The sequence below is a fragment of the Alosa sapidissima genome, chromosome 10 (genome assembly GCF_018492685.1).
Source record: "Alosa sapidissima isolate fAloSap1 chromosome 10, fAloSap1.pri, whole genome shotgun sequence".
Taxonomy (NCBI): domain Eukaryota; kingdom Metazoa; phylum Chordata; class Actinopteri; order Clupeiformes; family Clupeidae; genus Alosa; species Alosa sapidissima.
The window spans coordinates 5,023,557-5,049,991 of NC_055966.1; the positions used below are offsets into that span (position 1 = coordinate 5,023,557).

Genomic DNA, 26,435 nt, shown 5'->3' on the forward strand with positions numbered 1-26,435 from the left:
TTATGTGTGTAAAGTTTGGTGTCAATCGGACAAACTTTGTGACCTGTGAAAACTTTTAGGTGTTTTTGATTAAATCCAATATGGCGGAAAATCCATCATGGCATAAAATGACGTCATAGGGTGCGTTTAACTCGGCTTGGTCCAAAGATTCTAACGATACGTCATATTTGACAATCGGGCCAACGGGTCAAAAGTTACTTGCATGAACGCACGTCCAACTTTGGCCTGTTGGTGGCGCTAGAGTGCTCGAGGTGCAAACACCACGGGTGCCTTCGCAGCTTTGCCCCCAATAATAAAACTTAAGAAGAACAATAAGTGTGCTGCTTTCCAAGCACACTTAATTACTCAGCCTTTCGTGCACGTAGTCTATTGAGATTGACTGATACACTGCCCTCTGGTGGACAGAACATATAGAACTTAAGTTTGATACCAATATCGGTCTTACTGAAGACATTTAATGGTTAAAATATTATGAATACATATTCGAATATATTCGAATTTTAATATTAATAAACAAACAAACTTTGAATATGATTTTTGGGCAAAAGTCAAAGCCCTACTACAAACATTAACATTTCACACCTGGTGAAAAGCAAAAGGCCTCTAGACAGGCTTTCATTGAATTCTAATCATTCAAGGATAAACAATGGATACACTGCATACAGACCAAAGACACACACAGGGTACACATAGGTACAAAAAATCACAGATGACCATAAGAAGTACGCAGTATGTACATTTACAGAAATGAGGTTGATTCACAACACTTTCATTAGTCACCTAAAAGCTATCCCATGCTTGCCTTGAGCAGGAAGACTGTGTTGATGCACCCATGCAGAACAGAGAAACACTGCAAAACCATAATATTCCCTTTTATCTTTAAACTGATAGTCACACACAGATATACACATGGCAGGGCTCTACAGTGCGCCCATTTCACTCGCACATGTGAGTAAAAATGATGCCGTGCGAGTGCAAAAAAATATTTAGGCGCACTGGTGCGAATGACTTCTAACCATGTCAATGTTTGTCTACAAAATACACTGCAACATCGAGAAACATTACTGGTGCAAACCATAGAATCACGTCGTGAATGCAGCATAAAAACTACACCTCCCATCAACGTTAGCAGTTTCGCGTTGTGACTCGCTAGTAGTCGCTTCTATCAAATCCAAGAGCGCGCAGAAAAAGCGGAAAGTTAGACTAGCCAGCCAAGATGCAAAGATTGAAGAAATTTGTTTTTCTATCCACCGAATTCATTTAGGAGGAACAGGATGAGATTCTGAGAATGCAGTGAGAGAAGGAAAGGTAACCTAACATGCCTTTAAGCCCAGTTGATGTATTGGCTGCAGGGCTCATTGAGCGTGACAGTCACTCATTTCAGTCTTTTGTCACGCTCTCCCGCCACACATTGTATTTCTCACGCAGAAAAACTATTTATATATTTAGTATGCTGCCTCAGCGCCCAAAATGTCTCTGGCCGCGCCGCTCTCACCCAGCAGGAATCAAGCGCGTCTCCCCTGGAGTTGAGCCTGTCACTTATCAGCCAATCAAAAATAACGAGAGGGGCTACACAATAGCCAATCAGAAAATAGCACTATTGTATCTGGGTAAGATTTAACGCAACAACCAATGAAAAAACGTGTATCCTGGAATTGTTGAACGTGAATTATTGAACGCGAACCTGTTTCGTTCACCTTGAAGCTTCGAGCATCAGTTCATGGTTTCAGCAAAGAGTAAGTCATCTTTTAATGTTACAACAAATCCACAACTTGTTTGACACAAACAATGACAACGTGACTGCTAGAGAATGTTTCCCAGACAATTAGCATCAGTTGTTCATGACTGTCTCTAACTTAGCCAACAGTTTCACAGCCTGTTCATTGACAACACTTGCTCAGAACAAGTAGCCTATGCCTAGTAATAGCCTACTTTCGTTCACACGATGACTGACATATTGTCACATTCTAAACATCTCTCACTCCAAATAGGCTTAATCATTTTATTAGCACTAAACAAATTAAAGAGCATTGCATAGCCTATTGTTATAGGTCACTTTTAATCATTGCATCTGCATTCAAAAATGTCAGGTAAAAAGCAATTAAGCATCCTCTCATTCACCCTGAGAGGAAAGCCCCCTAAAAAGTTCAGGTTAGTGGATGCTCAGAGGTGGTGAAAAAGCCCATTATTGAATTGTCAGTGCCATGTGTCAAATCTTTTCTTTTGCAAATCTGAGCAATTATAAATTATACTTATGCCCCATTTTGACTTAGGAGGGCATTGCTCCTACATACTGTAGCCAATAATCAAATGCCTGCTCTCTTTTGGAAAGCTGAGACACTGTTGGAAAACAATTAGAGTAACTGTGTGATGTAGCCTACTGACACAAAGTTACAAAGGCTAGATTATTATTTTCTTTTTCTACTAACAAGCATCTTTGAACTGACCACATTTCAGCCCTCTAGGTCTTGACTTGATATGACTTGAGTCCTAGCATTAGGTCTTGTCATGTTGTGTGCAAAAGTAGATCAATATAGAATGACAACATGAGTACTTCATAGTAGATCATTATTTGCCAAGATATGCTCATGCATTTTGTAAAATGCCCTATGAAAACTCCCCATAGGACTTTGGGTTATCCAAAAGGCATACAGTAGGCTACTGGCAATCAAATGCCTACTGCATACTGTATGAACCCCTTATAAGCATAATCTTGGCCTCAAATGAAAGGTAATACTCTGAAGTTTCATGCTTGCATTTGGATTGTAGGCTACTTCAGGTTCTGATATAACTACACTAAATATGGAATAATTACAAAAAATACAAATCTTTACAATTTCTATTTCAATTCAATTGGTGTGTATGAGATGGGCTATATTTCTGCACAACTAATATTGGATCAACTGTTGACCGACCTGGGGCTGGTGTATGCTAGCTGGTGATGCTAGTTGCACGTGTAAATCCTCACACTCCTAACCTTAAGAACGGCTCTAACTGCTGAGTTGGAAGCTTGGGCTTTTAGCTCAGTGGTTAGAGCGCTCGACTCCCATGCCGGTGTGTTGAGGTGGCGGCTTCGAGGGCCGTGAGCGGCGGACAAAACAACCTCTGGAACATCTGAAGGCATATTATTAAACAGCAACAAAAAGTTGTAGTATTATTAATGAAACACCCCCATTCTCGCAACCCGTCTGACCAGCCACCCCTTTAACCCCCGGACGGGGGGGGGGAATTGTCGATGGGGAATGTCACTCTTGCCTGTCCTCAAAACTTGAGAGCCCTGTGGCTGCAATATGCAAAATGTAGCTGTAGTGAACCGGCACAAAAGTAGCCTCCCGTAATACTCCCATTTTATTCAAAGGTAGAACGCTACTGACAACTCCAGGTTTCCACGCATGCTTTGTTTACATGCGGTTTGTTTACACCGAATACATGCTGAAGTGCAAAACGAAAGTAGGCCTAACGTTTGCCTACTGCCCCCATCAATGCAGATATTTCAAATAAAAACTAAAAGTATAAAACATATATCCTTGATTAGCCTATGTTGGGTTTTGTGGAAGAGAAAATGGACTGTTTTAGTAGTAGTATTAGGCAGTATGCTGTCAGATAGGTCACCATGGGCATATTTGGATTAGCTATAGATGGATTCACAAATAAATAAATTAGCCTACATTTGGCAGGATACTTGATATACAGGCTAAATGCAAATATGACAATGTATTATATTATTTTACATTAACAAAATGTAGGAAAATAGAACAGACTGAAAATAAAGTAGGCACTGATCTTTAAAATCCTGTTTCCTGTAGCCTAAATGTTGTCAGTCATTCTTAATATTCGCATGTTTAACTGTTAGCTGCAGTATAATGTTAGATTATGTGTAAGTTAAGTACAGAACTGACTGCGCCCAAATATTTGTCTGTGCTCTTAAATTTTTTAACTTGGGCGCACAAGTGCTCCTGAAAAAAAAAGTGTTAGTGTAGAGCCCTGCATGGACAGGATAGGAACAGAATGAAATAAAATTAGTCATCTCATATGTGGAAGAACAATCGAAACACCAGGACATAAACTAAAATAATATAAAAATCATAAGTTCTGAATCCAACATTCTCAACTGCTAAGAAACGGTATGAGTGGTTTTTGCCTCTCCGCTTGGCAGTGGAATTACCTGGAATGTAGCGAGAGAGGCTCTTGCCTTTACCTGTATTGATGTCGTCCTGCTCTGTGCTCATCCCCCTGCCGCCGTGACGCTCCTGAATGAGATGCAGATAAAAGCAGCGCCGCTGTGGAGGCTAGCCTGCAGCTGTGCCTGCTGCCTCACCATAATTGTGCTGACAGGAAGACAAAAGACGGACCCTCTTCCCTCCCACGACCTGCCAGGCAGCTGACCCTTACTGGGCTCACAGACAAAGCCAGTGGATATTCTTGTAGAGAGAGAAAGCGGGAGAGAGAGAGAGTGAAAACAAAACAGGCAAATGAGATTACAGGTTATTGCCTTCGCTGGAGAGCTGAGGGCTTCTCTTTGTTTTGCTGTCAGTGACATCAGTCAATCTGTGGTTTGTGTGCAGTACAAGAGCACAGCTAATGAATAACTACCAAATAAGCCAGTTTTCATACAGTTGCAGCTTATTTGGGTAAAAAAGAACTAGGAGTAAGTAAGTGACATTTGTCATCACTATCAAAACAAATGAACAAGCTATTCAGTTTCTCTACGGCAGATGTGTAGTGTAAATTCAAATGTCTGATACATCAACTAATGAATTGTCAGCCCATTATCAGCTTTGACAAAGAATGATTAACCTCTGTTTATTTTGCTCTTTCAGGACTGATCACAGATTACAGAGTAAGTGGCTGAATCTAATATTTATGTTTAACTTATTTTTGGTTTTATTTCATCCAAATGTGTAACATCAACAGTATGTTTTTTTTTTCATTTGAATTAAACACTGGTACACATTGCAATTTGAATCCTTCATATCAAGTCAAGTCAAGTCAAGTCGGCTTTTATTGTCAATTTCTTTACATGCACTGGTCATACAAAGAATTGAAATTTCGTTTCTTACTTTCCCATGCAGACATAGACATGCTTTAAATGTGCGTGTGTTCCAGACATGTAATTTCTAATAGCATCTCTCTGGCCCCTGCAGCACTGGCAGATTCCACTGAGCCGACGCTTTCGCTCTCTGAAGATGTGGTTTGTCTTCCGCATGTATGGAGTCAAAGGCCTGCAGGACTACATACGTCAGGTAGCAGCCACTCACTGGCTCCTGTCAATCAAATTTGCCAGGGTGTCTCCGTGCTAAATTAGCCAGCAGTACAAGGATGCTAGTCATTAAGCCTTGGTCTGTTTCACTGCAAGTGGACAACATGTGAAGTGCCTTTGTCATTGATGGAAAGTGCTGGTCAATGCACACCCTAACAGTTTGCACTTGCATAATAGCAGCAGTGTAACATCTAGTCACGTTAGGTCAGCTGCCTATCTTGGCTTATTATACCTGGACAGTAGTTCTGAACCAGTTGTACCAGTTAACCAGTACTTCTAACCAGTTAGAAAATAATTGTGTCAGTTCTGAGATAAATGCACACAGTAACACTAAAACCTTATTCCAAATGGTTACCAAACATCTATGTAGCGACTTGTATCCAAAAAGCTAATTAGTCGCTGAGAGGCTAAGGTATGGGTGTAGCTGATTGTATGACGCGCTGTACCAAACAAAATATCCGCTGAGATCCAGATGCGTTTGACGGGTTTATTGAAAAAGGTAGTCCAACTTAATCCAGTAATAATAACGTGCTCAAAGTAAAAAGAAAATGTAGGCTAAACAGAGTTCAACAGCGGAGCAGCGTTAACAGCGGTCAACAAGAAATACGGCCTCCCCGTAACTCACCCTCTCTCTAGTTAGGCTACTTCCGCCCGTGCCTGTGCACCTGCCATTAAATTAATTAAATGCTACCGCCCCCAATTACGGTGATATGCAAATTAAACAACAAAAGTAACAAAAAATATAATAACCCAAGTAACCCAAATATAAACCATTAAACTATATTACTTAACATTACATAATAATCTGATTGTATATAATAATAATAATAATAATAATAATAATAATAATAATAATAATAATCACCTTCATGGCTCCTACACACCAGCCCCTAATTATTAAGCTATTACCTAATAATTACACACAATAGGAGTCATGAAATAATTAAACTAAACAGAATACATAGTCACATTACATTCTTCTTCTTCTTCCGTCTTCATGATCTTTTGAAAAGTCAGTCGGTAGGGCCAGAGGTTACCAGCACATAGCCCTGTGATCTATGTTCACCACAGTCACTACTAGTCAAGCGTCAAAAGTTAAGTCAGACGTCTAGTCAGAGGTCTAGGCCTCGTCATCTGCAACAGCTGCCCCACCTCCAGGATCGGCCTCCTGAAGCAGACATATCTTGGTTATAAGCCGGTTCAGGCAGCTACTCTTAGTCTTGATGCGCACCTGACGCACAAAGCCCCTTCGGTCCGGAAAGGTTTGTAGGACTCGTCCTACGACCCAGGAGTTCCGAGGTACTGTACTGACCATTACAAGCACCAGATCTCCAGGAACAAGGTTTCGCTTCGCTCCTGACCATCTCTGCCGCTCCTGCAATTGAGGTAAGTACTCCTTAACCCATCTCTTCCAGAACAGGTCTGACATGTACTGGACCTGCTTCCATCGCCTGCGTGCGTACATGTCGGCTTCCTGGAAGACTCCTGGTGGCAAAGATGGTAATGCCTTCAAAAGCAGCAGGTGATTAGGTGTCAATGCTTCCAGGTCATGAGGATCCATGGAAGCTTTCGTTATCGGTCGGCCATTGATTGGTTGGCTTCCACCTCACAGAGAACTGTGTGAAGACCTTCTTCATCCAAATTTTGCACATTCAAGGTGGAGTTGAGGACTTTACGGACTGATCGAATCAACCTCTCCCAAGAACCACCATGATGGCTGCCAGCTGGGGGATTAAAAGTCCATTTTATCCCTTTCTGAAGGAGGACATCATTAATCTGCATCTGATTCCACTGGTCAATGGATGCTTTCAGTTCTTGTTCTGCTCCCCTGAAATTCGTCCCATTATCTGAGCGCAATTCCCGTACTTGACCACGTCTTGCTATAAAGCGCCTGAGAGCATTTATGAAGGCATCGGTGTCAAGTGAAGGTGCCACTTCAATGTGGATTGCTCTTATGGCCATGCAAGTTAAAATGACTCCATACCTCTTCACTACACTTCTTCTGCTCCTCACCTCGAACGGTCCAAAGTAGTCTACTCCTACCCGAGTAAATGGAGGTTCATCTGGAGTCACCCTTTCAGATGGTAAGTCTGCCATTAGCTGAGACACTGGCTGAGCATTCAAACGTCGACAGCTCACACACTTTGACAGAACACTCCTTATGGCTGTACTAGCTCCGGAGATCCAGTATTTCTCACGCAGCTTGGACAACATGTGGTTTCGCCCGCTATGTCCCACTTCTTGATGGACGTGTCTTAGCAGAAGGGTCGAGATATGCCAATCTTTTGCCAGTATTACGGGATGCTTAGCTTCCGCTGGCATAGATGACCTGCTGAGCTGGCCACCAACTCTCAGAACCCCATCTTCCAATAGTTGGCAGAGCGTGTGGATGTGACTGTGAGCCTTGACACTTTCGCCTTTTCCCAGCATGGCGAATTCTTCTGGAAACCTTCTCCTTTGGCTAAACTTGATGATCTCCATCTCCGATTTCTCCAACTCCTCCACTGATAGACAACTTGAGAGAGTCTTTCTCTTGAATGTTTCCATATCCCTCTCCAATGAACGTCGTTGTTGTTCTTCATCCAATCCTGATTGTGCAAGAGCCACATTCAACTGTCTCCTCTTCTGACAGAGAGATGAGAGCCAAGTTTTGAATCTCAAGATCCAGGCTACAGACTTTATCAGACGGATCCAAGAGCTGAAGTGGTGGATCATGCAAGATACTGCATCAGCCTCCTCACTGGCCTGTACAGCATTCACTGTGGTTTCCTTCTTGACCTCAGGGTCATCTGCTGTTAGTCAATGAATATCCTCAGGGTTGACAGGCCACTCATCCTCTGGTTGAAGGAGAAAACGAGGCCCTGACACCCATGTTGCATCCTTGAGAAATGAATCACCTTTCACACCCCTGGAGGCGACATCGGCTGGATTACTTGCTGTTCCAACATACCTCCACTGAGAGGGTTGTGAAGCCTTGCGAATTTCTGTGACTCTGTTGGCAACAAAGACTTTGAACCTGGATGTCTCATTCCTGATGTATTTGAGCACCGAAGTGCTGTCGGTCCAAAACACAGAGTCTTGAAGTTGCATGTGCAGCTCTTTCCTCCACAAGATGTCAATGTGACTGGCCATGGTGGCAGCGATGAGCTCCATTCGGGGGATGGTAGCAGGTTTCAATGGTGCCACCCTTGCCTTTCCCATGACAAAAGAACTGTGCACCTGTGATTGTGCATTTCGTGACAGCAGGTAAGTTACTGCTCCATAGCCATCCTCGCTTGCATCACAGAAATGATGTAATTGTGCTGTAGTCACTTCACCAAAATCTGATGGTTTCAGACACCTCATGATGTTACATTTCTCCAAATGACAGAGTTTATCCAGCCAACTTGTCCACTCCTGAGCCACAGTCTGGGGTATGACATCGTCCCAACCAAGTGCTCTCCTACACAGGTCCCTTAAGATCTTCTTGGCAGACAAGACGACAGGACTCACGATCCCAAGAGGATCATAGATGGAGCTAACTGTAGAGAGGATTCCTCTCCTAGTGAGTGGTCTGTCCTTGACAACAATCTTGAACTTAAAAGTATCAGACTGAATGCACCACTCCACACCAAGCACTCTCTCCACTGGTGGCGACTCTTGGTCCATGTTCAACAATTTCACGTCTTTGGATCTGTGCTCTTCAGGTATTGCGTTTAGGACGTTACGCCTGTTGCTTATCCACTTCGTGAGTCGGAACCCACCTTTGGCACAGATTGCGATGAGCTCATGATAAAGAGATACAGCTCTTTCCTCCGAAGCCACAGATACTAGGCAGTCATCCACGTAAAAGCTATGTAGGACTTTATCCATTGCTTCCTCGCTGAATTGTTCTTTGTTGTCCTCTGCGCATTTCCTGAGGGCAAAATTGGCACAACTGGGAGAGGACTTTGCCCCAAAGAGATGCACCAGCATCCTGAAGTCCACATGATCTTGACTTAAGTTTCCAGCAGGCCACCAGAGGAACCTCAAGAAGTCAGCATCCTCAGGTGGTACCCTGACCTGGTGAAACATCGCCTCCACGTCCGCCATGATGACGACTGGTTCCTTCCTGAACCTGCTCATCACTCCAATTAGTGAACTTGTGAGGTCTGGGCCCTGTAAGAGTTGAGCATTAAGTGATGTTCCTTGGAAACTTGCTCCACAGTCAAAAACAACCCTGATCTTCTTCTTCGTAGGATGGTAAACACCTTGATGCGGGATGTACCAAACCCTGCCATCACTACGTTCCAAATCCTCTTCAGGCACCCTTTCTGCATAGCCTTTGACAACCAGATCTTCCATGAAGGCCTTATAGTCAGCATGAAATGAGGAATCCTTCTGAAGCCTCTTCTTCAGATGTAAGGCACGCTGCTCAATGATCTTCCTATTATTTGGAATACTAACGTCCTTATTCCTCAATGGCAGGTTGATCTGATAATGACCATTGACCTGTTTTGCTAAACTTGTAACCAGCTCCATGAACTTTTGTTCCTCTCTTGACATGGCAGGCTGTTCCTCCACGCTGCATTCAGGGAAGTCTGCCTTAAACTGCTGCTGCCAAAGTTCATCCAAAGTCACAACTGACACTCTGTTCACGGTTAACTCTGGCTGCTCACTGCCACCGTCTTCATCCAGAGGCCCATTCACTGTCCAGCCCAGCATTGTTCTGATTGCATAGGGTCCATCTCCTACAGTGCGAATCACTTGCAAGGGTTCCAAGGCTTTGGAGACATTTGTCCCAATCAACAGCTCAATCCCTGCATCAATCTCAGGCAAGTGAACATGTTTCAAATAAGGCCATTTCTGAATATCACTCTGCTTTGGAATGTTTCTCTTGTGAACAGGCATGTGTGTTTGCGTGTAAGCCTTGGGCAGCTCACAGAAATGCTCCCCAGTCAAACCGGCCACTTCCAGTCCTGGAACTACGTGGCTGCTCACCACTTTCTCTTGGCCCATCGTCCGTAGGAGAATATGGACCTTCTTTCCTGGAACATTAAGTTTTTCCCTTAGTGCCTCTGTACAGAACACGGCCGTACTTCCTGCGTCCAAGAAAGCATAGGTGGTGACAATTTTATAGCCCTTCTTGGACTTAACTTGCACTGGAACTATTGGAAGTTTGCAGTCGTGATCACCAGCCCCTGTAAGCCCACTTGACATCAGGGCACTGTCGACAGACACCTGATTTCCTCTCAGCTTGGTCTGGATCCTTATCTTTTTCCTTTTGTGGAATGTTGAGACTTGGATGTTTGAGACCACATTTTGCACAGGAAATCCGTTTTCTGCAAACTTTGCTCATGTGTCCAATACACAAACAGCCAAAACAAGACACCCTTCTCTCTTAAGAAGCCCATCTTCTCTTTGTGTGCCTTCTTCCCCAACTGTGGACACAAATCCAAAGCATGTCCTTCTCCACAACAGATGCATGTTCTCCTCGCAAACTCCACACGCTCCTTTCCTCTAGTTCCAGGCTGAGTCTTGTGTATCACAGGAGCTACAGTGGTAGCAAAGCTGGTTCCCTTAATTTCAGAACGAGTTTGTAGATTTGGCTTGTTCACTCCTCTATTAGTTGTCAGTGATGGAACGTCCTGTATGTTTCCAAACACTGGGTCAGTTAGAACCCGCACTTGTTTCTCTATGAAAGTTGTGAGTTCAATGAATGTAGCTCGCTGGCTGCGGCTATCCTGTAGTTCACATGCTGCAGAACGCCACTTGTCTTGAAATTTGTAGGGCAACTTTTTTATGATGGTTAGCATGTTAGCAGGTATGTCCAGTTCATGCATATATTGCACCTCTTCCATAACGTTACAGCAACCTCTGAGAAAAAGGCTATAATCACGAAGAGCTTTTGCATCTTCATTGCCATGAAAGAGCTTTTTCCATGTATGCGTATGAAATCCTCTGCTCATTTCCAAACTGTTCTTTTAATAACACTTTTGCTTTAGCATATCCTCTCTCAGGATCCATATGCTGGCAACTTCTGATCAATTCTTTGGGGTGACCCCTTTTGTGCTGTTCCAAGAAATACAGTCTGTCACTGTGATTTGCAGTGTTCCTCTCCACACCGTTCTCGAAAGCCTTCACAAACGCATGATATTTTAATGGATCACCGTCAAAGATTGGTATCTCCCTCTTAGGCAAAGATGAAAGGCACTGCTGCTGCACCAACAGTGATGTTATTTAATTTTGTTTGCACATAATGCCAAACACATTGCTTTGATCTTCATTTGGACCAATGTTTAAGGCATTTCCATCTTGCATTTGTATCCCTTCTAGAGTACTGTGATTCACTGCATATAGATTGGGTTCATGTGAATGAATTAACTGAGATGGATTTCTCTCCTTAGGTCTTGTTCCTGCATCCAGGTAAGCATGGTTGATTTCATGTTGTGACCTTTGTGGTACAAATGACTTTGCTTTAGCATTGAGGATCAGTTTGTGTCCTTTTGCCAGATAGGAGTTCATTCCATCAGAGCGCTTTGATACAGAGGTTCTCTCACTTAAGATGCTCCGAGACTTGAGCACATCCAGTTTTGCCATGTTTGCTGCAATTTCCTCATCCAACTTAAATTGTTCTTTCCTTTTACGCAGCCGTTCCTCCTCCTCTTCCAGTTCATGTTTATCTTTTAATAATTTTTGTCTTGTCCTTAAAGCTGCCAAGTCAGCCTCTGCTTTGAGACGTACAGAAGAAATACTGGAAGCAACAGACTCTCTTCCTGTGGCAGAGTTTTGTGATTTGGACACCCTGCTGCCCACATTTGACACACTGTCATTTGGTTTTACATTGTCTTGCAGCTCATCTGTATCAATGACTAAGGCAGCCTGTTGCTGAGTTTCATCAGGTGTTGGAGGCAACTCCTGTTCATTCATTTCACCAGAATCAGTTTGATCAAGTAACTCAAGCAATTCATCCGGCTCAATCAACCACTGCTCAACACGCCTTTGAAATGTGTTGCTATAGGTCATGATGTTAGAAAACCATTCATTATGGATCTTCTGTTGCTCTTCAGGGAGTAAAGGAATCAGCAGGTCATGTGACTTGGTGGCGTTTCCACACTGATCAATTAAACTCTCCAAAAGAGATTGTATTTGTGAAACATTTTCCTTATTTTTCATGAATGTTTTCATTTGTTGTATGAACCCTTTAACTTTATCCACACTCTTTCTCCTTTCATTTTGAAGCATTTCGATTTTGTTTGCCAAAGCCTTTGCTGTTGGCTTAGATTGCCTTTTTTCACTCTCCATTTCAGAACTTGAAACACCCTTTTGACTCATTTCCTTTTTTTTTTTCAGTTACTTCTCAATACATGTGCATCAACTTCAACATTCCACATTCAAACATGTACAAAACACGTCATGCACAGTAGCAGAGCAGCGGCAATTTCAAAGAGACAAAGCGGAGATTCAATGTAGCATGGAGGTAGGGTACAGTGCATCCAAACACTTCCACAAATCCAGAAACGTTACACACATTAGCAGAGCAGCAGCAATTTCAAAGAGACAAAGAGGAGATTCAACGTAGCATAGAGGTAGGCTACGTACAGTGCACCCAAACACTTTCACAAATCCAGAAACGTCACGCACATTAGCAGAGCAGCGGCAATTTCAAAGAGACAAAGCGGAGATTCATCATCTTACAGTACGGGGATATACAGCACCGAATCCACACTATCAATGCCAGCGATCGGTATGACCAACTTAAACGGTGTTCAATCCAATAATGTCCCCAATGGACAAACAACAGCATATGCGTGCCGCATTCCTTCCAATGTATACAGCTTAATGCGCATAAACACCAGCAAGCCTACCTGGCTTTTGAGTGCGTCTTCCGAGGCTGTGGCCTAATGATCGAAAGTCAGTGCAGTCTTCCGTCCTTTATCTCCGATGGTCCTTTCTCCCATTTGATCCTTGAAACGTCCGCAATTGCTTTCCTAATGCCGATTCTTGTTGACAAAAATGTAGCGACTTGTATCCAAAAAGCCAATTAGTCGCTGAGAGGCTAAGGTATAGGTGTAGCTGATTGTATGACGCGCTGTACCAAACAAAATATCTGCTGAGATCCAGATGCGTTTGACGGGTTTATTGAAAAAGGTAGTCCAACTTAATCCAGTAATCCAGTGATAATAACGTGCTCAAAGTAAAAAGAAAAAGTAGGCAAAACAGAGTTCAACAGCGGAGCAGCGTTAACAGCGGTCAACAAGAAATACGGCCTCCCCGTAACTCACCCTCTCTCTAGTTAGGCTACTTCCGCCCGTGCCTGTGCACCTGCCATTAAATTAATTAAATGCTACCGCCCCCAATTACGGTGATATGCAAATTAAACAACAAAAGTAACAAAAAATATAATAATCCAAGTAACCCAAATATAAACAATTAAACTATATTACTTAACATTACATAATAATCTGATTGTATATAATAATAATAATACTAATAATAAACACCTTCATGGCTCCTACAATCTAAGTTACAATAAAGGCATTACTCGGTTTATAGACACCACTAAAACTCAGTGAGGTTGTTGACTCTCCATAAAAGAGTTATCTTAAGTTCAGTAACATGAGATTAAGAACATTAATCTAAGCTTGTACTTAAGTGTAGCAAGTAGCACTGCCAAGTCTGGTTTCTGCTGAGACTAAGAAAGCCCAGCATTTCACATTAATTTCATCACTTCAGAAAGAAAGTACCAATAACATCATAATCAAGCCACAGTTTGACATGAAACCATAACAACATTACACCCCTCTGTGCAAGCGCCACAGCTCTTGAATCACTCCTTATTAAAGACCACAGCATTTCCTAACCTCAATCTTAGATAGTTAGATAGATAGATAGATAGATAGATACTTTATTGATCCCCAAGGGGAAATTCAAGGGGGGATAAGAAAGAGGATGTGGTCAGTTATTCACTTCAGTTAGCTGCTAATGATGATATGATGACCTATTCCATTAATTGAATAGAAATTGATGAATCAGTAGTAGAGCTGGCTTTACAAATCATGCCTACAAAGCCGCTCCCCTGCCCCACCTAGGACACTCAGATCACCTCTTATTGTTTCTACTTCCCAAGTATTCAGCACTCCACAAACGTGTGAAACCAACAGTAAGAACAGTCAAAGTGTGGCCAGAGGGAGCTGACTCGGCACTTCAGCAGCGTTTTGAAAACATTGAACTCTCCAGGAGTGTTCTCAACTCAGGCCACCCATGACTCCCACACGGACATTCCCAGCAAACAAAATAAAGTGCCGGCGACATCCCCTACAGGTCCCCGCCGACGTCCCGCGGACATTTTTTCGGGACGTCTAAAGCACGTCCCCGAGACTTTGAGGGAACGTACTTCTAAGTCGTTAGGCTTCATGAATGCTTCGATATGAATGGACATAGGCTGCTTGGAGAGAGATTGTTGTAACATGAAATCACATTTATGATTTGCCTGACAATTACACAATCTGTTAGCCTACTTACCGTCAGACCCATTTCTCGATTTGACCAGTCATGCCTGATATTACGTTCTCCTTATTTTTGGGATAGGCTAAAGAAGCCCTATGCAACAATTTTAGCAAAAATGACCTTAATTATGCAGGTTGAGTCGTTCTGATGGTTCTGGGTTGTTGGTGGGTTCTTAGTCTCCCCCTATCGCTTCTCCGCGGAAAAACCCAATATGCAACCTTCTGAACCCGGACCGGGTATCCGGAAGTCTCCAATCGCGCCTCGAAAATGTAGTCAGATTGTAGTTTCTAAGAAGACTGCAAAATGGATGCCGACTTGGCTTTGTTGCTGTTGAAATTGTAAGTAGCCTACCCTTGGGTGAACTTCGTTTTTGTAATGTGGTTGGATAGTCTCTTGAACAATGTGTTTGCTCGACCGTTCTATTGTGAGCCCTGTATGTGTTTAGCTTGGTTTCTTGATGGCTAGCTCGCTAGCTAGTGGGGGTTTAGCGTAGCAGTCACTTGCTACCGAAGCTGCAGGGGAAGCTATGTTGTGAAAAATGCGTGCCCAAATCAGGCAAAAACCCAGAAACAGCGACGGAATAACCAGACCTGCATAGGGCTTCTTTAAGTAGACATGGACCTTTATAACGGGCTAGATGTGATATTTTCACATCTACGGTGTCTTTTTCATAATAAACTAATACGATTTTTTTTAATGGCCATATCCCGTAGCATATTGTTCAAAACATCATCAGAGTAGGCCTAGGCTAGCCTAAGCAAAATTGTTCCAATCATATTGTTTCAAAATTCAAAACAAACTAATAATAGCCTAAAATGCGGTAAATTAATTGCATTGTAAGCTACACAAAGCATTACATCAGCTAACAATTTGATAAAATCCATTCCCTAGTTTGTATACATTAACGTTAAACTCAAAATGTAAGTGCTACATATTTCACATATCTGCAGTAAACCTATCTGTGTTGAACCTGCGCGATTCAGCCCTGCACACGCCCGGACTCGAACCCACGAACAGCAGCACCTCGGATCGGGAGGCGAGCGTGCTTAGACAGTTGAGTCAACAGCCCAGGCTACTGGCTCACATGCCAGCAGCACTCTTGAGGCATCGGGGAGTGAGGTTTACCAATGCTCCACAGGCACAGCTAAGCTAGCTGGCATCCGTACAGATGCACAACTTCATAAACTGTATGTTGCCGTAGACTAAGGTAGGCTAATGAGCAGCTAACCTGCTAGAGGTTAGCTTATTAGCTTATTAAATAACCTGCTAAAGGTTAGAAGCTAGCTGCTAACCTGCTAAAGGTGAGCTAGCATAATTGCTACGTTAGATAGATAGATACTTTATTCACCATCCCCAGAGGAAAATTACAGAACGTTACATTACACGTTAACATTTGACAACTTTTCATTCGGTTTCATTCAATTATTGAAAACTTGATCAGCTACATACACAGCCAAACATGTTACTTACTTTCATCGGTGGCCACCAATGGTGTACTTTTTCCGAATGCTGTGTAGCTGAACCTGAGCTGAGTCTCAATGTTGGTACGTAGTGACGTGTAATGTGAAGTGTCAATAGCCCAGGTTGCTGTCTCAGCATGCTTTAAAACCACCTCCATCGTGGCAGTGCCAAAACACTCCACTGCAACAAGCCTTAATGACTTCCGTCCAGTTGCACTCACCCCATCATCATGGAGTGCTTCGAGAGGCTGGTCCTGGACCATCTCAAGACCTGCTTACCACCCTCACTGGACCCCTTCCAATTCGCCTACTGTCAGAACAGGAGCACAGAGAATACCATCTCTACGGCACTTCACTCTGCGCTGTCTCATCTTGACAATAGCAACACCTATGACAGAATGCTGTTCATTGACTTTAGTTCAGCATTCAACACCATCATCCCACCATCATCCCAACTCACCAAACTCAGTGAACTGGGCATTAATACCTCCCTCTGTATTCTGGACTTCCTAACCAACAGACCTCAGTCCATTAGGTTAGATAATCACATCTCCTCAACCATCACCCTGAACACTGGTGTACCACAGGGATGTGTGCTGAGCCCTCTCCTCTACTCCCTCTTCACCTACGACTGTACACCTGTACATGACTTTAACACCATTGTCAAGTTTGCAGACGACACTACGATGATTGGTCTCATCAGCAACAACGATGAAACGGCCTACAGGGAGGAGGTCCAGCACCTTACATCGTGGTGCACTGACAACAACCTGGCTCTCAACACCAAAAAGACAAAAGAGCTCATTGTGGACCTCAGGAAGTGTAAAGCTAGCACACACACACCCATTCTCTTCAACAAGACTGAGGTGGAGCGTGTCACCAGCTTCAAGTTCCTGGGTGTCCACATCTCTGAGGACCTCTCTTGGACCCTCAACACCTCTACCATGATCAAGAAGGCTCACCAGCGTCTTTTCTTTTTGAGGAGACTAAAGAAGGTCCACCTGTCTTCCCAGATCCTGGTGAACTTCTACCGCTGCACCATCGAGAGCATCCTCACCAACTGTGTCACAGCTTGGTATGGCAACTGCTCTGCCCACGATTGAAAAGCACTGCAGAGGGTGGTGAACTGCCCAACACATCACCGGTTCCTCACTCCCCTCCATCGAGGCCATCCAGGACAAGCGATGCTTGCGTAAGGTGCACAGCATCATTAACCCTCTATACCCCAATAGAATGTTACAACAATGCCTCTAATTCCTGGAAGTTCCAGGAAAAAAAGGCAATTTCAGTAATATTTTAAATAATGAAAAATAACTTAAAAAGTAAGGCAAAGTGTCAAATGCAAGTTACATTCATATTAAAGGTCAGAAACTGCTTTTTAAAATGATATATAATTCATTGCCAATTATGTATGCACAATTTCCATAGACTGCCATTGATCTGAATTAAATGATAGAAATTGTGATATGATGACAACTAAAAGACTAAAAGAGAAGCTTTTCAATCTTAAAATATCATCTAAAAATATATGATAGACCAACTTAACTATTACATTGCAAAAATATGAAACTGTTGAGTAGTTCAGGGGTTAATATTGTTTTTATCTAGTCTGCAAAGAGCAGCAGATGGAATTTTGTCATTTTCATTTAGCGACTACCATTTCAGAACATTACAGCAGTTAGAATAGGCCAATATTATTAGTGATAAGAGACCATTACATTGATACAACACAATAAAATAAAAGTAATATAAATACTACTACTACTACTACTACTACTACTACTACTACTAATAATAATAATAATAATAATAAAGGTATTATAAAAAACAGCAAGAAAGAACTTCCAACTAAAACCTCATTATCTATTTATATATATATATTTTTATTATTATAACAACAGTATTATATTAATTAGACCGAAGCAACACAAACCTAACAGATTACATTTCATTAACTATTCAATAAACTATAACATACCATGAAATTCATGAAAACATGGTGGCATTTTGCACAATGGCGCAGAACAAGTTGAGCAGCCAAAAGAAGTTTCAATGCACCGCCCACTATTGGTGCGGCGCCCTGCTCTAATGCAGCTTACACATCACTTTTTCCTCCCCTCAAAGCGCACAAGTGAGTGGCCTTCTTTTAAATTCCTACTCACTACAAAGTCGATACCCAGGGTATTGATGCCCTGGACACCCCGCTTCCTGCCCTTAGGAAGTGGCCTGAGCTGAAGCTGCCACACAATATATGCATTTATAATTGCTATGTCAAACAGTCCCCAGAACAGGTACTTCCACCATTTCTTTCCAGTTCGCCCAACATTGTAATAGCTTCGAAACTGGTCTAGATGGTCAACCCCTCCCATTTTCCTGTTGTAATCAAGGACCGCTTCTGGGCAAGAGATTAGATTAGCATTAAACTTGGATCTTTGCTTCATTTGGTCTCTGCCTGCATGATTGCTTGAAACTATATACACATCGCTTTTGTCCATCCACCTCAATACCATCATCCCATCCCTTCCCACTTTTCTGCTCTCCCCTATCATTAATTTTGGTTCCGTGATTTGCGTTGGAAAGCCTTTGGAGGTCTTTCTGATGGTGCCACAATAGTAGGTGTTATGATCAAGCAAGTCTCTCACCAAGGGAATGGAAGAAAAAAAACTATCTGCATAGACATGATAGTGCTTGTCCAAATATCCTCTAAGCAGATGCATAACTACTCGGTAGGCCAAACCTTTTCCCTGTACGTCATCTTTTCCCGTGTAAACACTGAAGGCGAGACAATAACCTGTCAAAGAGTCACAAAGGCACCATAACTTTATGCCCCATTTCACTGTTTTTTTCGGCATATATTGTTTCCAACGCAGTCTCCCATCAAATTTAATCATCACTTCATCCACAGACAGCGCAGTCCAGGGCACAAGCAGTTTTGGGAAATTTTCTTGTAGCACTTGTATAAATGGCCTAACTTTTGCCAGCTTATCTGTATCCTCTCCTTGTGAACTGCACTGAAAAAATTGGCAAATTAATTCAAAACGGTTGCGAGATATCCGGTCAGCGATATATGGCACTCGGACACATGGATCAGAGCTCCAGAAGTCGGCGAGGCAGGGTAAACGATGGATACCCATGAGGATATTGAAACCAATGAAGGCCCTCATCTCCTCCTCTGTTGTATCGTACCACGTGGCGGGGGGGTTGCTGGATGCAGCATACATATTTGTAAACTGCACTAGATTTGAGATGAATAACACCCCAACCATCTGCCACAAGATATCCAGCGCGTTGGTCAAGATACATCTGGGGCCAGGATCAACCATACAAGGCTGGATGGAGGGAACTGGGATAGAGTCAGACCATGGTGGATCGTCGTGTGTTTATACCCTTCCTCTCTGTCTCCTTCTCCCACTGTTTCTCCCTCTCACTCCCAAGCTTCCTCCTCTTCTTCCTCTCCCTCCTCCTCCTCCTCCTCTTCCTCCTATCCCTCGACCTCTTCTATACTCTGCCCTGGCTCTCACTCTGGTCTCCACTTCTTCATCCACTGCTTCACCTGCCTCCTCCACCTCTTCTCTCTCCATCATTACCTCTTCCTCTTCTCGCATAGCCTCTCCTACTTCATTGTCCTCCTCACCTTGAGAGCTGTGATCTGACACATCCGACAGATTGATCTGACAATGAAAGTTGCACACCAAAAGTCTGTTCAGATTCAATATTAGCCCTATCTACAGTCTGTTATAATAATAATAATAATAATAATAATAATAATAATAATAAATCTATCTATCTATCCATCCATCCATCCATCCATCCATCCATCCATCCAGCTCTCGCAACAAAATCTAGGTCAAAGGTGAACACTCCTGACGTAACCAATTGACATCCATTCAGAAGTTTTGTTGTCACTCGATATGGATTAGCCTACTCTGATGACTGCCATAGTGAGCTAGCTAACAACGTATGGAAGTAATGCCAAATCTATGCCAATGTCTTGTATGGATCTAGCAGATTAGAAGACAGGAATGAAGAAATTTCATGTTTTCTGAATTTTTCGGCAAAAAGGTAAAAGACATCCCAGCGCCGCACTGCACTTGTTGAAGTGTTACACTAACTAGTGTTAGTGTTCAACGTTAGTGAAATTAGCGCTAAACTTAGCAATCAACTTAGCGATCACTGACATATTTTGTTAACTGTCATATTCTTTTATTGCCAACATTACATTTACAACTTACATCAGTGTCATTGCCATCCAATATGGGAAGATCTTCTTCCAGCACCTGAGATGGATCAGTGCACATCAAAACCGTCTCGGCCAGACTAAACCTGCGGCGTTTCGGTGCAGAAGACATTATCTCTTTGCCTGTTACTCTGTCTCGTGATTTCGGAGGCTATAATGTTTAGAATTGTAGGTCCTGACGGCGGGAAAAGAAGTAAATTGTAACAAATCCTATGATTGATGTGACACAGTGACATGAGTGACGATTTGGCAGATAGCATAGACTACTGTAACTTTGAGACTTGAGTCCTCATTCATATCGGCTGAACTGCTGCGGCCGCACGGAGCAGATAGGCACATCTCGTAGCATAAAAGATCAACATATATCAAAGCCTACAAGCAGATTTTTTTGTTTTGATGGCTGGGGAAAAGAGTAAAGTGTTACAAATCCTACGACTGCTGTGCCAAATTGATCATGGCAAGATGAGTGACGTTTGTTAGATATCTTGGACACATGCCATCATTCATATCAGCTGAACCACAGCGGCCACGGAGCAGAAACAGGCACATATCGTAAAAAAACGCAAATATCTAAAAATAAATCAATACAAACATATGTGTTTGATTATGACAATACATCGAAGGGGATCTAAAATATTGATCTGTAGTGTACATAAGCTGTAGAAATTAAGTGATCACCTGTATTCATCCATGAAAAAACACCGGCCGCTCACGGCCGTTACGGGGAAGAACAGCACGGCCGGCGACGGGGTACAGAGGGTTAAAGACTGTTCTCACCCCAACCACAGACTGCTCTCCCCACTACCCTCCGGGAGGAGTTACAGGTCTCTCCGCACCCGAACCAGCAGGTTCAGAGGAAGCTTCTTTTCTTGCGGCTGTCACCTTACTGAACTCTAACCTCTAACTCTGCATCCCGGTGACAACCAATCAACTAAGCCCCCAACCCCCGTGGCCCCACCCAATGTGCATGTGTCTGTTGAGGTGTCCATGACTTGGCAACCTTGACAGGGACAACAAGGAGGCAGATGAAACTGGACTCGCATTCACGCATGTTATGTGACCATTGAACGGTGTCTGATTATCACAAATCAGGCACCGTCAGAATCCCTGGACCGACCTGAGTCCCTATTACATCACTTTCCGCCATATTGGACCTCTGCCATATTGGATTTAGTCCAAACTCTATGAAAAGTTTTAGCGGTCATAAATTTCATCCGATTTTCACGGAACTTGGCGGAGATGATCTTCAGACCAAGCCGCACAAACGACTTGCCAGATTTTTCAATTTCAATTTTGTTTTTCCGTGAGAGCCAATCAAATATGGCGGCGAAGCCGCCAAACAGGAAGTGGACTAACATCTTGTTTGCGTGCCTGCCCTACCCCCACCTCCCAGTCTCCCAGTCTCACCTCCACCATCACAGGCTATCATACACCCACCATCACTGGATATTGCACCCCTCCCCCACATGGCGATCACGAACAATGAGGTGACAACGAATTCAGTCAATGTGGAGGTGGTAAGCACCCACAAGTATCTGGGTCTCCACCTGAACAATAAACTGGACTGGTCAGCCAACACTGACGCACTCTACACGAAAGGGCAGAGCAGGCTGTACTTCCTGAAAAGGCTGCGGCCCTTCAATGTGTGCAGCAAGCTCCTCAGGATGTTCTACCAGTCTGTTGTTGCCAGCGTCCTCTTCTATGCAGTGGTATGCTGGGGAGGAAGCACAAGGAAGAAAGATGCTGGGCGACTTGACAGGCTGGTAAGAAACGCTGGCTCTGTAGTGGGAGCTGAACTGGAGTGCATCACTTCAATATCTGACAAAAGGACCCTGAACAAACTGATCAACATTTTGGACAATGAGGGCCAGATGTACTAATGCTTTTGCGCCCATTTCAGGCGTATTTGTTTCGCAATGTGCGTGTAAAATCATTGCGAGGTATGTACAAACAGGCCGCAATGATGTAAAAGCGCAAACTGCCTGTCGCGGGAGCTGAAAGTGGCAGATTGCGATTGTCATGTCATGCATATGCATTCATGGGAGGATCCAGGGGAAAGTGGGAGTTTAGCGTAAAAAGATGGGAGGAGAGGAGTAAAGAGCGCCTAGTTATGTATTCCGCGGTATGTACAAAGACTGCTCCTGAAAGCGCACGTCTATTCTGCACCTAAATACTTCCGCCTTGTAAAAGCAGGTGTTAATCCACATTGCAGTTCAATGCGTCAATAAGAGAACCTTTCAAAGACAACAGAATCGCTATTTAGAACACCAGTTTTTGTGGTGAAAGTATTTGTACTACCAAAAGCAACTTTAACTTTCGTTGGCCTTTCGCATGTCTTACTTTCACTTTCACGTCATTCACTTAAACTTTCCTACTTGCTAGATTTGACCAATCTTCCATAGCCTACGTGCACAAGTAGTTTGAGTAGAACTACTGATCTTCATTATCTCCCTGCTTGTTGACATCTTATCATGTATGGTATTATTTCATGATCGCTAAACGTTTGATTCTTTTTAATGTTGTCATCAGTTAACTTCATTCAACTGCGCTTGTAGGCGCTGCCATTCAGTTGTGGACGATTGATAAATACGATGGAAACTTGGGTCTGACAGCGTTCGCAATCTGCGGTGTGTCCATGGCGCTGATAACGCTACGTTCGCAAATGTACGTACATCTGGCCCTGTGTGTCATCCCCTCCACAGCACTATTGTAAAGCAGAAGAGCCTGATCAGCTGGTGACTTTGCTCACTGCCTTGCACAACAGACAGACTGAGGAAGTCATTTGTCCCCAGGGCCATTGAACTGTTCAATGCTTCACTTAAGGGAAGAGGAGAGATAGACTTCTCTGCATAGTCTGTCTGCCTCTCCACCCTCTCCATGTTTGTGTACTGACTGCCCATTACTGTATTACTACTGTTTTACTCCTGTTTTACTACTGTCCACAGCCTAATGTTTTTACTACTGTTTAACTGCTACACTGTTTTTCATGCTATATTAGCACACATGACCAATACTTTCTGCTACAATACTGAATGGCTGTAACCCTATTACCTCAACCTATTCTTGCACTGACATTTTTTTATATGACCTTGTCTACATTATACTTTAATCTCGTATTTGTCCATTATGCTGGTCTCTAGACCTTATTCTTGCACTGTTGGACTACTGTTGGACTACTTTTTGCACCTTCACCATGACACTCTCTTGAGCACCTTACCTTACCATGCACACAGAACTATAGGACTACTGTTGGACTACTTTTTGCACCTTCACCATGACACTCACTCTCTTGAGCACCTTACCATGCACACAGAACTACAGGCCAGCCCCGGCCCTGTCACTGCATGCGTCTCATGCTTGATCACCCTCAAGCACACTGTGGATTTTTTTATTTAATTTATATAGTATATTTAGTATTTAGTTTTGTTAGTTTTTCTTATATTCTACTGTCTCTATTGTACAGTGGAGTTTTGTTATGTTTATACTTATATTTACCATTTCTGCTGTAAGTGCATGTTGTGTGTGATGTCTGTATGCTACTGAGACCTTGAATTTCCCCTTGGGGATCAATAAAGTATCTATCTATCTCGGTGACCCTTTGAGTTAACATAACAAAACTCGATACCATTAGTCAGGACATTGTCCCAATCACTCACAGCGATTTTTATGCATATACATTGAACGCTCTAGTGCCACCACCAGTTCAATGTTGGACAAGGGTTCCTACATGTGATCTTTGACTCTTTTGTCCGATTTTCACAATTCAGGTAGCGTCTGAATCCTTGGACCATCCTGAGTTCATCGACCCCTATCGCATCACTTTCCGCCATATTGGACCTCCGTCATATTGGATGTAGTGCAAACTCTACGAAAAGTTTCAGCGGTCACAAATTTCATCCGATTTTCACTGAACTTGACGGAGATTATCTTCAGACCGAGCCGCACAAACGATACTTGTCAGATTTTTCTATTTTAAGTTTATTTGCCAGTGACAGCCAATCAAATATGCTGATGAAGCCATCAAACAGGAAGTGAGCTCTTATCTCAGCAATGCTTTGATGTATGATGTCCAAACTTGGTAAGGGGACTTGTTAACTGATTGTGAGGACACACTAGGAAATTGGCATCATTTGGCCTATATAGGAGGTGCTGCAATACAGGAAGTGGACTCGTATCTCAGAAATGCTTTGATGTACAAAATCCAAACTTGATATAGGGACTTGGTACCTGATTGTGAGGACACATTAGGAAATTGGCATAATTTGGCCTCTATAGGGGGCACTACAATACAGGAAGTGAGCTCATATCTCAGCAACACTTTGATGTATGAAGTCGAAACTTGGTAGAGGGACTCAGTACTTGATTGTGAGAACGTGCCCGGAAATTTCCGTACTTTGGCCTCTAGAGGTGCTGTAATAAAGTAATTGAGCTTATATCTCAGCTGTTCTTTATCCAATTGGCATCAAAGTTGCTGTGTGTGCTTGCTCAAACCATGGCAACGCCTTTCCTGCTAGTACTGCTAGGCCCCCACATTGCTGCTTGCAGCTATATTTATATATTCTGTTAATACACTGCATATATCTATATATTCTTACTACTATTATATTGTTACTGCTACTACATTGCACATATCTGTACATGTTGTTCACACATTGTTCATATCACATAGCCATATTTATTCTGCTCTTATAAAGTAACTGCTAATACACTGCACATATTTATATCTAATTTATATTACTCTAAACCACCTTCTGTAAACCAACTGCATACTACTGTCTACACTGCTGACTATATTTCTTTTCCTGCCTATGCACCACCTATACCTTGTATGTCTGCACCTTGTGATATACAAGGTATATGTCTATACCTTGTATATCACATTGCACTTTTCTGCTTTTTTGCACTTTTGGTTAGATGCAAACTGCATTTCATTGGCTTTGTAGTTGTACTCTGCACAATGACAATAAAGTTTAATCTAATCTAATCTAATCTAATTTACTCCATGGAAAACATGGGTAATATCGACACCCAGTGGTTGCATTGAAAAAAATCTGTTAGAAATAGTCTTAGATTATTTTACATTCAGTGACCTGGGCTCAGACATTTTTTCTCAACCTGTTGTATCAGTGAGGTTTTTTCCTACCACACCACCATTTGTATTTTAAATGCATTCCTTTCGTTGACCATTCTTTCCTCTTACAGCATGTGCGTTTGGCTAAAGAATTTGAAAGCATGGTGCGGAATGATCCCCGATTTGAGATCAGTGCAGATGTTATATTGGGCCTTGTCTGCTTTAGACTTAAGGTAACAGTGCAATATCACTAATCAGCACTTCCCTGTCAATATCTCAACTAAGATATAATATATGCTAAACCTTTTGTTAATAATAATTATGTCAATCATATTAAAAAGCATACTTTGTCATATTTCTGTAACTAAGATTTTAGAATGTTACTGTTTTTAGAGTGTTCACATTCTTCAACAGGGATCAAACGAATTGAATGAGGCTTTGCTGAAGCAGATCAACAGTGCCCGGAGGATCCACCTAGTCCCTTGCCAACTGGCAGGCACCTTCGTGCTCCGTTTTGCTATCTGTGCCCGCACCACAGAATTGCGCCACGTGCAGGAGGCATGGCACCACATCGGCGAGCTGGCATCAGAGCTGCTGCTAAAGCAGCGACACTGATTACCAATAGACGCCCCCTAACTAACCACATACTGTCTTACTATGCGTCCTGCCACTCTCCTAACTGTTGGTGTGTGTATGTGAATGTGCGTGTGTTTGAGAAGGAGTCATAAATGCCTACTGTTTGGTGGAATAAAAAGGTTACACCTTTAGGCTTCTTGCTCATACTCAAATGTGATTCAGTGTGACTCAAACAATGGTTAAAGTGAGATTTGGCAGGTGGGGGAACCCTAAAATCGGTGCAACGGGGAAAAATGACTCACCATTTGACAACATATTGAGTATTGTGGTGTAGCAATACTTTTTGGACAAGAATTACTAGCT

General features: G+C 42.8%; 1 protein-coding gene across 1 annotated transcript in view; it reads left to right on the forward strand.

Annotated features, from left to right (window-relative positions):
* LOC121720679 (aromatic-L-amino-acid decarboxylase-like) overlaps positions 1 to 26,187 on the forward strand; it is a 49,298-nt gene extending 23,111 nt beyond the window's left edge. The window contains exons 11-14 of the mRNA XM_042107035.1: positions 4,821 to 4,840; positions 5,145 to 5,243; positions 25,628 to 25,729; positions 25,911 to 26,187. Of these exons, the coding sequence (XP_041962969.1) occupies positions 4,821 to 4,840; positions 5,145 to 5,243; positions 25,628 to 25,729; positions 25,911 to 26,111 (422 nt within the window). The 3' untranslated portion in view covers positions 26,112 to 26,187. The remainder of the gene's footprint in view (positions 1 to 4,820; positions 4,841 to 5,144; positions 5,244 to 25,627; positions 25,730 to 25,910) is intronic.
* The last annotated feature ends 248 nt before the right edge of the window (positions 26,188 to 26,435 follow it).